General features: G+C 37.5%; 2 protein-coding genes across 3 annotated transcripts in view; both read left to right on the forward strand.

Annotated features, from left to right (window-relative positions):
- Positions 1 to 971, forward strand: part of cd81b (CD81 molecule b) — a 123,544-nt gene extending 122,573 nt beyond the window's left edge. For both annotated transcript variants that reach the window (XM_079620885.1, XM_079620884.1), the window contains 2 exons: positions 101 to 184; positions 291 to 971. In XM_079620885.1, the coding sequence (XP_079477011.1) occupies positions 101 to 184; positions 291 to 353 (147 nt within the window). In that variant the 3' untranslated portion in view covers positions 354 to 971. The remainder of the gene's footprint in view (positions 1 to 100; positions 185 to 290) is intronic.
- Positions 972 to 1,905: 934 nt separating this feature from the next.
- LOC307002994 (tripartite motif-containing protein 14) lies at positions 1,906 to 11,970 on the forward strand. Its single transcript, XM_079621023.1, has 7 exons — positions 1,906 to 2,215; positions 3,527 to 4,422; positions 5,015 to 5,110; positions 6,265 to 6,513; positions 9,647 to 9,669; positions 10,024 to 10,172; positions 11,144 to 11,970. Exons 1-7 carry the CDS (start codon positions 1,987 to 1,989, stop codon positions 11,698 to 11,700), a joined length of 2,199 nt encoding a protein of 732 aa, XP_079477149.1. The 5' UTR covers positions 1,906 to 1,986; the 3' UTR covers positions 11,701 to 11,970.
- The last annotated feature ends 499 nt before the right edge of the window (positions 11,971 to 12,469 follow it).

The following is a 12,469-nucleotide window of genomic DNA, read 5'->3' on the forward strand; positions in this document are numbered from 1 at the left end:
TTGGGTGAGTTACTACATTGTTCTGATGTTCCAACAAACCGTTGTGACAGTTGCACTTACAGTTTAGAGAATGCTAAGACTGTTTTAATTGTAAATTCAGAGTTGCCACACGAAGCTAAGGGACCTGTTCTCTGAGAAACTCCATATCATTGGATTGGCCGCCCTAGTGATCGCTGTCATTATGGTGAGAACGTACACACATGCACAATTACAGACTTGTACTAAGAATAACTCGCCGCCCCTCCCAAAGTTTCCCTGTGTGTGTAATTTCCTCGTTGCTTCGTGTCCAGGTTTTTGAGATGATCTTCACCATGGTCCTCTGCTGTGCAATCCGCAATGCTCCTGCATACTGAGTTGCTGGATGAAGACCAGGCGGATCAACGATGTTTGATTTTTCCTAGTGATGGGCAGGAGGCCATTTCACTTTTGCATTCCCTCTCTTTTCAAGTTCAGATGTCCAAACACTGAACATTGATCCCTGTGTTTGTAGAGAGGACTTTTTAAGTGAATGCACACCGAACGCTATAATAAATAAACCAATAACTGATATCAGGGAAGAGGAATAATGTGATTGACAGTAATATGGATAACATTGCTATTATGTATTTTATTTAATCAGTTTATTAAATTTTATCTTAGCATTGCTCTTATGGCCTATTTTCAACTTTTAGTAGTAAAAGTGCTTCAATGCACTTACATTTTAGTTTGTGTATGTGTGCTTGTTTGTGAAATCAATGTGATGTTTATTGAGAGATAACCTATGAATCCATTATGCAACAAGTAAATTTGTATCTTGCATATCACTGTGCAACAATGCATTGGATTTCATTAGTGGCCCTTATGATGATGGCATGATAATCTAATGATTTAAACCAAAATCAAATAATTCATTACTCAATGAGCCCATACTTTTTTTTTATTTTGGGGACATTCAGTTTATTTCTAATAAATCTAAAATAAAAAAAATTGCCAAATGAATGTGTCATGAATGTTGTGTAAGGAATGTATTGAGTAAGGGCCGGGGCCCCTTTAGGTTGGGGAGGCGGGGGTGTGTGTCCCTCGATCCGTTCGCGTTCACTGTGCGGCCGAGTGTGCTTGGACCAAAATCGTACTTTATTTTAAGCATATTTGCATAAATGTTTAAGGCAAACACATTATTGTAATTTTATTCCAATGTGAAGACTGTAGAAATAGAATGTACAGACAGATAGATAAATAGATTATGATGGCGTTGTGCAAAGAAAACTGCACTGTCACTTTAAGAACAATGTTTTCAAGATTCAATAGATGGATGGATGGATGGATAAATAGATAGATAGATAGATAGATAGATAGATAGATAGATAGATAGATAGATAGATAGATAGATAGATAGATAGATAGATAGATAGATAGATAGATAGATTATGATGGCGTTGTGCAAAGAAAGCTGCACTGTCACTTTAAGAATTTGTTTTCAAGATTCAATAGATGGATGGATGGATGGGTGGGTGGATGGATGGATGGATGGATGGATGGATGGATGGATGGATAGATAGATAGATAGATAGATAGATAGATAGATAGATAGATAGATAGATAGATAGATAGATAGATAGATAGATAGGTAAATAGATAGATAGATAGATTATGATGGCATTGTGCAAAGAAAGCTGCACTGTCACTTTAAGAAAACATTTTCAAGATTCAATGGATGGATGGATGGATGGATGGATGGATGGATGGATGGATGGATGGATGGATGGATGGATGGATGGATGGATGGATGGATGGATGGATGGATGGATGGATGGATGGATGGATGGATAGATAGATAGATAGATAGATAGATAGATAGATAGATAGATAGAGAAAATAAAACATTGTGCACTGTCGCTTTAAGAGGAGTGTTTGCGCGATTCAAAAGGCGAGGCTCCGCCCACTCATTCTTAGGTCAGTTTCGTTTCTTCGGTCGAGAGCCGTTCTAAACGCTGTAACAAACCTTTGATGATGGGAGCATCTAATGACAAACCTCTGAAATGCCCTCTGTGTCACGAGGATTGTCGGGATCAGGTGACGCTGGGATGCGGACACAGCTTCTGTCGGGTTTGTATCAGAGAGTTGTGGAGTGGATCTGACACTGGACCGTATTACTGCCCCGAGTGTCGGTACGAGTACCAGCAGCTGCCGGACTACACGGACGGAGCCTCGACATCCACAGCCACACCAAACACACGTACGACCATTAACACACTACTAAACAAACCTGGACCTGATGGCTTCTAGTCTATGTTATATTGGTTGTGCACATGTGTAAATTGACCGTGACGTAGGCCACAATAACTGTGCTGTGTGTGTAACGTTACGTTACTCTGTTGTAGTTGATTAACGTTAACTTAGTTGTCTCAGTTTCAAGCATAATTCTTTAGTGAATAGTAGGACGCATTTATAGATTCTTCTTATATAGAGTTATAGAAAATTAAGACTTTTCACAGTCTCACTAGTTTATTAAATTTTCTACTAACAATGTTCAACAGTTTGTAACTTATATAACTTAAGCTACGGGAGAATTATAATATTTCTTGTCATTTTCAGTCATTTCCAAAACAGCATTAATAAGGCAATATCAAATGTAACGTTATTCTATTTAAAAGCATTCTAGGACAGAAATTATATATTTATAGGCCTATGTATTTTAGGATAGAAAACTCTAAATATTACACACTATTGAATATTTATTTTACACTTTGTGTAGGCTATAATTTGACAATTGCAAATTGATTTGAAATTATGTACAATAAAAATTATTGAGTTCATCAGTGACAGTTATTTTGCACGTCAAATAATTAATCTTAGGCACTTCACTGATATATTTTGTCTCGTTGTAAACAAGTTAAAAAAAAACAACGACCGCAACTGAGAGGTATACTGAATAAATATTCTATAATTTGTGTCAAAAATAATTTTGTTTCATAGATTAAGAAGACCAAAAGTATGAGTCTAGGACAATAAAACGTAAAATCCCAAAAAAATTATAATAATAGCCTAATTAAAGTATGGTAAACAGCTTCCAAGACTGTTTTAATGTGACTTTCATATATCAAAAATAAAAAGTTGAAATCTGTTAGATTGAATAAAATCAATCTCTAAACAAAAAATAAAAAGCTGGAGAAAAACACTTACCGGTACATTAATGCGCTTCCATGTTTTCCTCTAGATTGGGCTTAAAGGTGAAGACCCAACTTTATGCATGTTCTGTAAGATTCCCTTATCTGTCAAACATATTTTATTAGATTGTCCTGGACTTAATACAAGCAGAATGCTTTTTTATGAAGACATATTTAATGAGATTATGCCTGAAAAGGTTTTGGATATTTTTTAAATTAAAAAAATTATGACGTGTATAATATGACTTGGAGTTTTTGTTTGTTTTGTTTTTATTGTATTTATATGATATTCGTATTTTTGTAATTTAATTTTTGCCATTAAAATAGCTTTGAATGCTGACCTGGCATTAAATAAAATAATCTGAATCTGAATCCTCTAGATTGGGCTTTCAGAAAGAAGCATCATGGCCGGCACTCGAAGAAATGTCCCGGGAAGAGGAAGTTCAGTTCGGCGTTCCACGGTGGCGGATGGAGACTTGGCACAGGGCCATTTAATGACATTGACAGTGACCCTGATGTAATCGACATCCATGACTCTGATGAAGAAACATCAATACCACGCAAAAGAAAGGCCACAGCAGATGAACGGCCATCTGAAAGCCAGACTCCATCAGTGGTTTGGGGGATGACCTCTACAAGTGACTCATCAACACAACAACACACACCTCCAGAAACAGTGGAGGTCACATCTCCTCATGTAGACTCATCTCCTGAGAGGAACACAAGTTCTTCTCAGCAAGACCAGCATACTGTGTCTTCACACGGTGACACAGGCTCACCCAGGAGAAGCAGCACATCTCAGGGAGAGAAAGAAGTCTCAAAAGAGCCGCCAGCAACCTCTTCCAAAGCCAGTGACTTACCAGCAGTCAACGCCACCTCTCATTCGCTTGGAAGGCGGGAAAAGGACAGTGCTAGCGAATCAGCTTCCCTCAGGATCCCCTCTACGTCATCAGAGAGACTTTCCAGGGGCAGCTCTGTGCCGTGCCACTACTGTCCCAGTTCAGACCAGAAGGTGGCGGTGAAGACCTGCCTGGTGTGCGGGGCCTCCATGTGCTCGGAGCACCTGCGCGCGCACCTGGAAAAGCCTGTGTTCCAGAACCACCCGCTTGTGGACGCTGTGGAGGACGTGTCTCTCTGGAGATGCCAAGAGCACCAGGAGATGAACCGCATCTACTGTCGGTCATGTGCAGTGTGTGTTTGTACTGTGTGTTCGCTGGTCGGGTCGCACAAGGGCCACGAGTGCATCAGCATCCGCGAGGCAGAGCAGGAGCTCAGAGTGAGGCACCTTTTTTTCTCCTTTCGAATGGTTTTAATCGGTGATTCTGTGATATGTGGCTCGACATTCATGTTATATTGTGAATAGTGTAGGTTTTAAGCATATTATCTAAAGTAGTACACTATCGTTCAAAAGTTTTTTAAAGGGATAGTTCACACAAAAGAGGAAATTTTGTCATTCATTTCTCGCCCTCATGTCGTTCCAAAACCGTCAGACTTTCGTTCATCTTCGGAAACACAAATGAAGATATTTTTTGATGAAACTTAGAGTTTTCTGTCCCTCCATTGACAGCTACACAATTATCACTTTGACGCTTCAAAAAGTTAATAAAGAGATCGTAAAACTAATCCATATGAATTAAGCGGTTTAGTCTCGAGAGTCTGCGTAACACGAGAATGAACCTCATTGGTTCTCGCACGTCAAACGAACATGATTGGTCTTCCGTTTACCACGACTGATGTGTGAGTTGATGAATGTAATATGTGAATAAAAGCCTAAATTCGAAATAGAAATATTTTTTAACATGATAAATGTCACTTTTGATCAATTTAATGTGTTCTTGCTCATTGGTTTATCTACGTTCATTTCTCAGGGCTCACTGAAGGATGAGATGCAAAAAATACAAAAATCGGAAAAGTCCATTCAGGAAAAACTCTCTGAGCTCGGTGAGAAGAAAAGTGGTGTTCAGGTAAGTGTATCATGTTGTTGATTGAGTTGTTGCAAGTTTTGTTGTTGTTTAATTTTTTGCATTTTGTATTTGATAGTTATTAATTTGTTTTTGACTTGTTCATGTTTTTAAGCTTTTTTTGATCCAGTGTTGTTATTAACAAAAAATGTATTAACTAAAATTGTTTTTGCCAAATGTAATTAAACTGAAATAAAATTACATATCAAGTCATTTTATGAAAAACTTAAAACATAAAAATTAGAAATGTTGCCTGGGCAGATAACTGAAATAAGATAAGCTTTAAGTTGAAGTTTTTAAAAGGGATAGTTCACCCAAAAGGGAAAATTCTGTCATTAATTTCTCACCCTCATGTCGTTTCAAAACCGTAAGACTTTCGTAAGGACTATAAACGATTAATCGCATCCAAAATAAAAGTTTGTGTTTACATAATATATATGTGTGTGTATAATTATTTTGTATATATAAATACACACACATGCATGTATATATTTTGAGAAATATTTGCATTTATATACTGCATATATATGTTATATAATTTATATTATATATAAATATAACTTTTATATATAAATAACACATTTTTCTTAAATATATACATGCATATGTGTGTATTTATACAAAATAATTATACACACACATATATTATGTAAACACAAACTTTTATTTTGGATGTGATTAATAATGATTAATCGTTTACAACCCTAGTTGAAGTACTAAAATTACTAATATTAAAAGAGAAATATTTATATAGAAATTTTAATGTAATTAGAAATCGCTGAATAGAAATCAGTAAGCACATAACACAATGGCTAAAAATGAAAACCGAAAATAGTAAAATACAAGCTAAAAGTAGGCTATATCAAATTATTCTAAAAATAACACTGGTCATACACATTGGGTCTGGTTGGTTGGGTCTGTAAAGCACATTGGTCAACTCTTGTGTTGTTTTTAAAAGTGCTTTAGAAATAAAATGATTGATTGATTGACATGAAATCAACCATGATCTCTTATATAAGTCAAGTCAATAACAGTGTTAAAAGCTTATGTTTATTTATAGATTCCCGAACAGAAAAGATATAAAGAATAAACAAAGGACTAGTTCAGCATACACTAACATAAAGTAAAAGTAAGTCTTGTTTCCCTGACTCTTGTAGACGGGGCTGGAGGACGTGCGGGCTGCTGTTCTGCAGCAGTATCAGGTGATGCGAGAGGCTCTGGAGCACGAGGAGGGACAGGCGTTGCGCTGCGTAGCCCAGGAAGAGAACCGAGTGCTGGGAAGCATTGACAAGCAGCTGGACACGTTACAGGGCGCCTTGACATCTAGCCAGACCATATTAAACACCCTGCAGGGAATGACCAATGCTGAGCGGGTGTCACGGTACCAGGACCAGGCCTTCATCATGGTACGACAAGCAGCGGCGATCATTAGCTAGCTATGTTTCCATCCTTCTATTTTCATGCTCTTTTTGGGATAACACATAAAAAAAAAACGCTGGAGAGAAATGCCAAGACTTGCATAAATTCAAAAAATCCGCATTAAGCTACAGGGGAAACACAATTACTGAATAAATTCCTCGATGCGCAACAAAAAACTCACGTTGACCGTCTCGACAGAGGATGTGATTGGATAACTGGACTAGCCAGCAGATAATTGTCATTGCATTTGAGTTCTTCTGAAATACCTGAGCAAGTCTGACATCAGAACGATTTGGTTTAATTCCCTCCCAGAAGCGTCTCACACATGATTGCGTTCATAAAACACCAGCATCCGAACGCAAGATAACATGACAGTGTTTATTGCGTTTTGTCTGTGTTCTGAGGCGCAAGTAATCTGAGGCCTGTTGCACAAAACTAGGATAAGGGATTAAGCCAGGATATCTTGGTGATCCTGGCTCAATTGATCCGTAATCCGGTTGCACTAAAGCTGGATAGGGGGCAGGAGGATATGTTATGGTATAAATTACCATGGAGATTTATTCTGTGGAGCTAGCCTGCTCCAGACCAGGCTAAATTCCAGGATCTATTTAATCTCATCCCTAATGTCAGTCAGCAGTCCCCACAAATGGAAACCAATAGTTATTTCACTGCTCACTATACATTGTTATCACATATAACTAGACCCACTGTCATTATTTAAACGTTTGTGATCATTAATTTCAATGATTTTGGATAAATAATGATTTTTAGATGATATTACTATCATTAGATAATTTACAGTTTCCCATAGACTATAAGGCTATATATAAAATGATAGAATATTAGGGCCACAGAGAAAAAAAAAAAAAGACAAGTCATAATATTGTATCCAGTTGTTTTAAAGGAGGACAGTTGTTAAAATGACAGATGTGGGGCATTTCGTGAAATTGTACTTCAGTATGGTTTCATAAACAAAGACATGCTGATGTGCCAGAATATTAAGTATCACATTGTCATAAGTATCAAAACTGTAAAAAGAATATGTAGCTTTTCTGCAGAAAGAACCAGCCTCAACCAGCCTCATAAATGTATGACTTTATCCTTTTTCTTCAGTGTGGCCCTATAGGGCCCTATAACCCTATAACTATAGTACTCTGTCATATAAACAAATACACATTCCATATGAATATAAAAACACAATGTGTAACATTATGTTCCTTTATTGAATAAGGACAAAACAAAGCAGGTAAACCATCAGCTCCTTTCGAAACTGAAGTCACAGTCTACAAGATGGAAAGCACAGAATCAAAGCATATTATACAAAATGATATACACATTCAAAGGTCTGTATATAACACACCCTGCATGTCTGCACACTAAAATAAATGCAGGACAAATCCATACGCATCAACTGAACAGACAAATGAATGGATGCAGTAGCCTCCCTGCAGCCTTGTATTACACACAGTATACCGCACAAACATCATAAGAGGCCAAATTCGTAAAAAAACGAACCCAAAAAAAACCAAATTCCTCTGCCACCGCAGGACATATTTAACCAAAATTGAAAGCACACATACTAACTAAAATAATTCAACACATATTGGTCCCTCAGCAGCCGACCACTGTCGTCATCAGGGAAGATTGCCGGATTGTCCCAGTCCATGGCTGGTGGCACTCTGGGGGCCCTCTCCTTCCTTATAGTTTAGACAAAAAATATAAACTTTAAGTGAATGTGTGCTTAAAACAAGCAAAAAAATAAAAAAATCTGTCAATATAATAAGAAAAATTCTCTTGAAATAAGTTTACTTTTTCCATAAACACTTAATTTTAGAAAAGTTCTCTTGTTTCACTGGCAGATTTTTTTGCTTATTTTCCTAGGTAATTTTGCTCAAGAAAATATTTAAGATTTTTTTTAGATATTTTTTTTTTACTGAAAACAAGACAAAAATACTAAGTAAGAAATAATTTTTTGCAGTGCAGTGAGCAACCGACCTTGGGTCCTTTGAAAGGCACTATATAAATTAAAGTGATTATTATTATAGCTCATCTATTTATTCAATTAAATTTTATTTATATAGCACTTTTCACAATTGTTTCATTCTGTCGAAGCAGCTTTACATTAATAAAAGCAGGAGAAACACACAAAAAAAAAAACAGTGGACAACATAAGAAGCAGAGTACAACGGCTAAGATTAAACCGTACTGAGCGTAGTAACGTTAAATAATAATGTAAGGCTTTAATAATAATTTATCATAGCTTTATACAGTGTGATGGAGTTACTTTACACAATTTCACTCATATCTGCAGTGCATTTCAATGAAAAATTTAACCGTTTCATAATTACAGTACAAATGCGTTTTTGGAGATGTGAATTAAATATTTGAATTGTAATTGTGATGTTTCAGCGGAGCGGTGAGTGTGTAATTGTGCACTAGCCTACCTACTTACGCATTCAGGCGGTCTGCAATACTTTGCCACGCTTTTTCTCTTTGCTTTATCACTGTGGCGGTGTTGCCTTTCTTCTTAATTATATATTTTACCTCCTCGTATGAGGATTTGTGCTTCCGACGGGGAAAAGTACGCGGCTCTAGTTGCCATGGTAAATCAGTTAATCTGTGATCTGTGACGGGGTCTATTTGAGTGAGCCGTGAGCGCGCACCTATCCAGGATTGGTTTACCTGGCTTAATGAATCCGTGTCTGCTCATCCTGGCTTGGTCTTTGTGCAACCAATTAAGCCTGGATGCACATGTTTTGGCTTCATTGAGCTCAGCTGAGTCATTTATCCCGGATGTCTTAATTCTACTTTTGTGCAACAGGCCCCTGATGTAGGTTAAAAGAGCCACAGTTTCTTCCCCGATTGCTGCAACTTTCATTTTTATCACAGATATTTTGCGGCAATTTCTCAGGAATTGGAGATTTTGTTCTCTTGAACACATTGGCTGCTTTATTCGCAAATGTTTTATGCGATATTCCAGTTTTGTGGAGGTTTATGGATGGAAAACATAGCTAATGAGAGATTTACATTGAGATTTGTAGTTTTGTTTATCAAACATATTTTGGTACTTTGATTTTAGTAAAGTTGTATATGTAATGCAACTCTTTCTATTTATTTCAGGAATACAGCAAAATAGCAGGACAGTGAGTAAAATGGTTCAATTATTCTGTGATTTTTTGGATAAATATACCAATTTGAGGGATAGTTCACCCAAAAATTTAAATTCTGTCATCATTCACTCACCCTCAAGTTGTTCCAAACCTGTATGAGTTTCTTTTTTCTGTTGAACACAAAAGAAGATATTTTGAAAAATGTTTGTAACCAAACAATTGTGGGGCACCATTAGTATGGAAAAAAACACTATGGAAGTCAATGGTATAAATATCTTCTTTTGTGTTCAGCAGAACAAAGAAATGATGACAGAATTTTCATGTTTGGGTGAACTATCCCTTTAAGTGTGTTTAATAATTTTTACTAACCACCCTGTCTTCATCCAGACTGGCGGCACTATCTGACCCTGTGCAAACCCTCCAGCCTCCTCAGGAGATAAACCAAGACCGACTGGACTGTCTTCATGACTGGACCGAGCGGAGACTGGAGACTGTGCTCATAACACTGCCTCACCGAGACCCTTTCAGACTGCTGTGTGAGTCATTTACACTCCCAATTATACGACAAATAGTATCATTTATCACGCTGATTTAAGTTTAAGTGTTTGTTTTTTTAAATAAGTTTAATCTTGGTTCGTTATTTGATGCTATAAAAACGGGAATGTGACGTCATGATTGACAGCTGTGATTGACAGCTTCTCTAGACGAAGTAGTCCATATGACTTTTGGGGGGTATTTTCGGGAGGAGATTGGATCTTCAACTTTAATTTCTACATGTCCATAACTGTTTATTTCACACAGTAAACTTTGTAGTAACTGTTTCTGCGGGAGTGAGGGCGGAAGCATAATATCACGGCTTTACTTCCTGCTTACTACTGCGCAGACTCAGGTCCCGCGTTACTACTGCGCAGGAGCAGGTCCCAAATCAGCGCAAGATGTCAGCGCCATATTAGGACTTTGGCGGCTTCATTTTTCATCTATGAAAGAGAGTGAAGGGGCGTCATCCATCTTTTTTAGAGTCAATGCTTATTAATAGTTAGTGAGGTAGTTTTTAAGTTTGGGTATTGCACATAATTTTACTCATTCCCGCAGATTTTTTTGCTCACATCCAGTGCGCGCACATAAAGCCGTCTCTCAGTACTACATTTAGATATTTTGTCAAAATTTACTGTCAAATACACACAAAATAAAGTCAAAATGCCAGTTTTGGTGAGTATTCATGTAAACAGTCAGTTATGTTTTAAGTGAATGTAAACAGTTGAGAAAGAAAACGTGTGTGTAACAGTATAATGGATCTGTGCGTCTGGCCTTAAAGTGACAGCAGCCTAATAAACCTGCTGCCAGATTATGAGATTATAATAAAAATATCTAGATGGCAGTTTTCCCCATGGTATCGATGTCAAAATCGTGGCCAGTGATAATGCTGAGGGGCTGATAACTTTGGAAAACCACTAGCCACAAGACCCGGACACACATTATGTCTGACACCTGATGTTTCTGTCTGCAGATGGGATAAGCCCAAGTCTGGATCCTGATACTGCCCATCCAAAGCTGCTGCTGTCGGATGAAAACCGCACGGTGGAGTACAGCGAGACCCAGCAGGACTGCAGCGAGCAGGAGACACGCTTCAACATTTTCCCCCAGGTGCTGGGCTCTCGTGCCATAGACGGCGGCTGCTGCTACTGGGAAGTGGAGGTCTCTCTGGACGAGGGCCGCTGGAAGCTGGGCGTCTGTGATGGACAGATTGGCAGAAAGGGGCAAAAGGACGTCTGCCGTATTGGCTTCTACCCCAATTCTTGGTGTTTAATTTATGAGAAGGGAAAGGTGGAAGCTCTGCACGACAAGGTGGCTTCGCCTGTGTGTGCCGCTGAACTTTGGAAGGTCGGAGTGCTGCTGGATTTTAAAGAAGGTCGCTTGTCTTTTTATAGCGTGGCCAGGGAAGGAGCTCTTTCTTTGCTGTACAGTTTTGAGCATAAGTTCACTGAGCCCTTGTATCCGGCGCTGGCGGTTTCTAAAACTCAGCTCAGCATCTGTGATATATTTACCAAGACCACTACAGACTAGATGACACTTTATTAAACACAAATTACTTTTATATTCCACAAAACATCATTCCAATAGTCATGACTGCTGAATCTAAGAGTGCAAGAGGTCGTGAAAACAATGGCCTATTTATTTCTGAATGATCGATGATGATCCTCTGATTTTTAATGGGGAAGATTTACATATCTGAGCCATTTCCGTTCCAAATATATGCATTTATATATCATCTGGATGGTTTCTAAACTATCTTGCACAGCCTTTTAACTTTTTTCAACCACTTCTCGATCTTTTTTTTTTAATGTTTTTTATTTTTTTAATTTGATAATTTTAGATAAATAATTTTGTATTTTTATATTAAGTAAAATATAAGCTAAATATCCATTGTATTCATGTATACTTAAATAAACTGAAGGCCAGGGGAAATATTTTTCAGTAAAAGACTAGATAAAGTGAAAAATTTCAAACGTTACTCGATTTTATACTAGATACCAGCATATCTATATCATTCCATGTGAATTACTGTTGCGAGTTGATGAATATTGCTTTTTAACTCTAGGTGGCAGTATTGTTCAATATCTAATTTGACATTTCTATGATGATTGTTTGAACTGTGCAGTGAAGCTTATGGAATTTAATTAAGATATTTCTTAAAAAATGAACTGTTATTTTCAAGTTGATCTGATTCACAGATGTTTAACAGCACAAATATTCTTCTGTGCTGTACTGTGTTCATGAATGACCTGTGAGATATTTCTTGATAAAGCCTGTGTTGTCACAAAAGCTTTTCTCG

This window comes from Phoxinus phoxinus (genome assembly GCF_949152265.1).
Source record: "Phoxinus phoxinus genome assembly, chromosome: 8".
Lineage (NCBI taxonomy): Eukaryota > Metazoa > Chordata > Actinopteri > Cypriniformes > Leuciscidae > Phoxinus > Phoxinus phoxinus.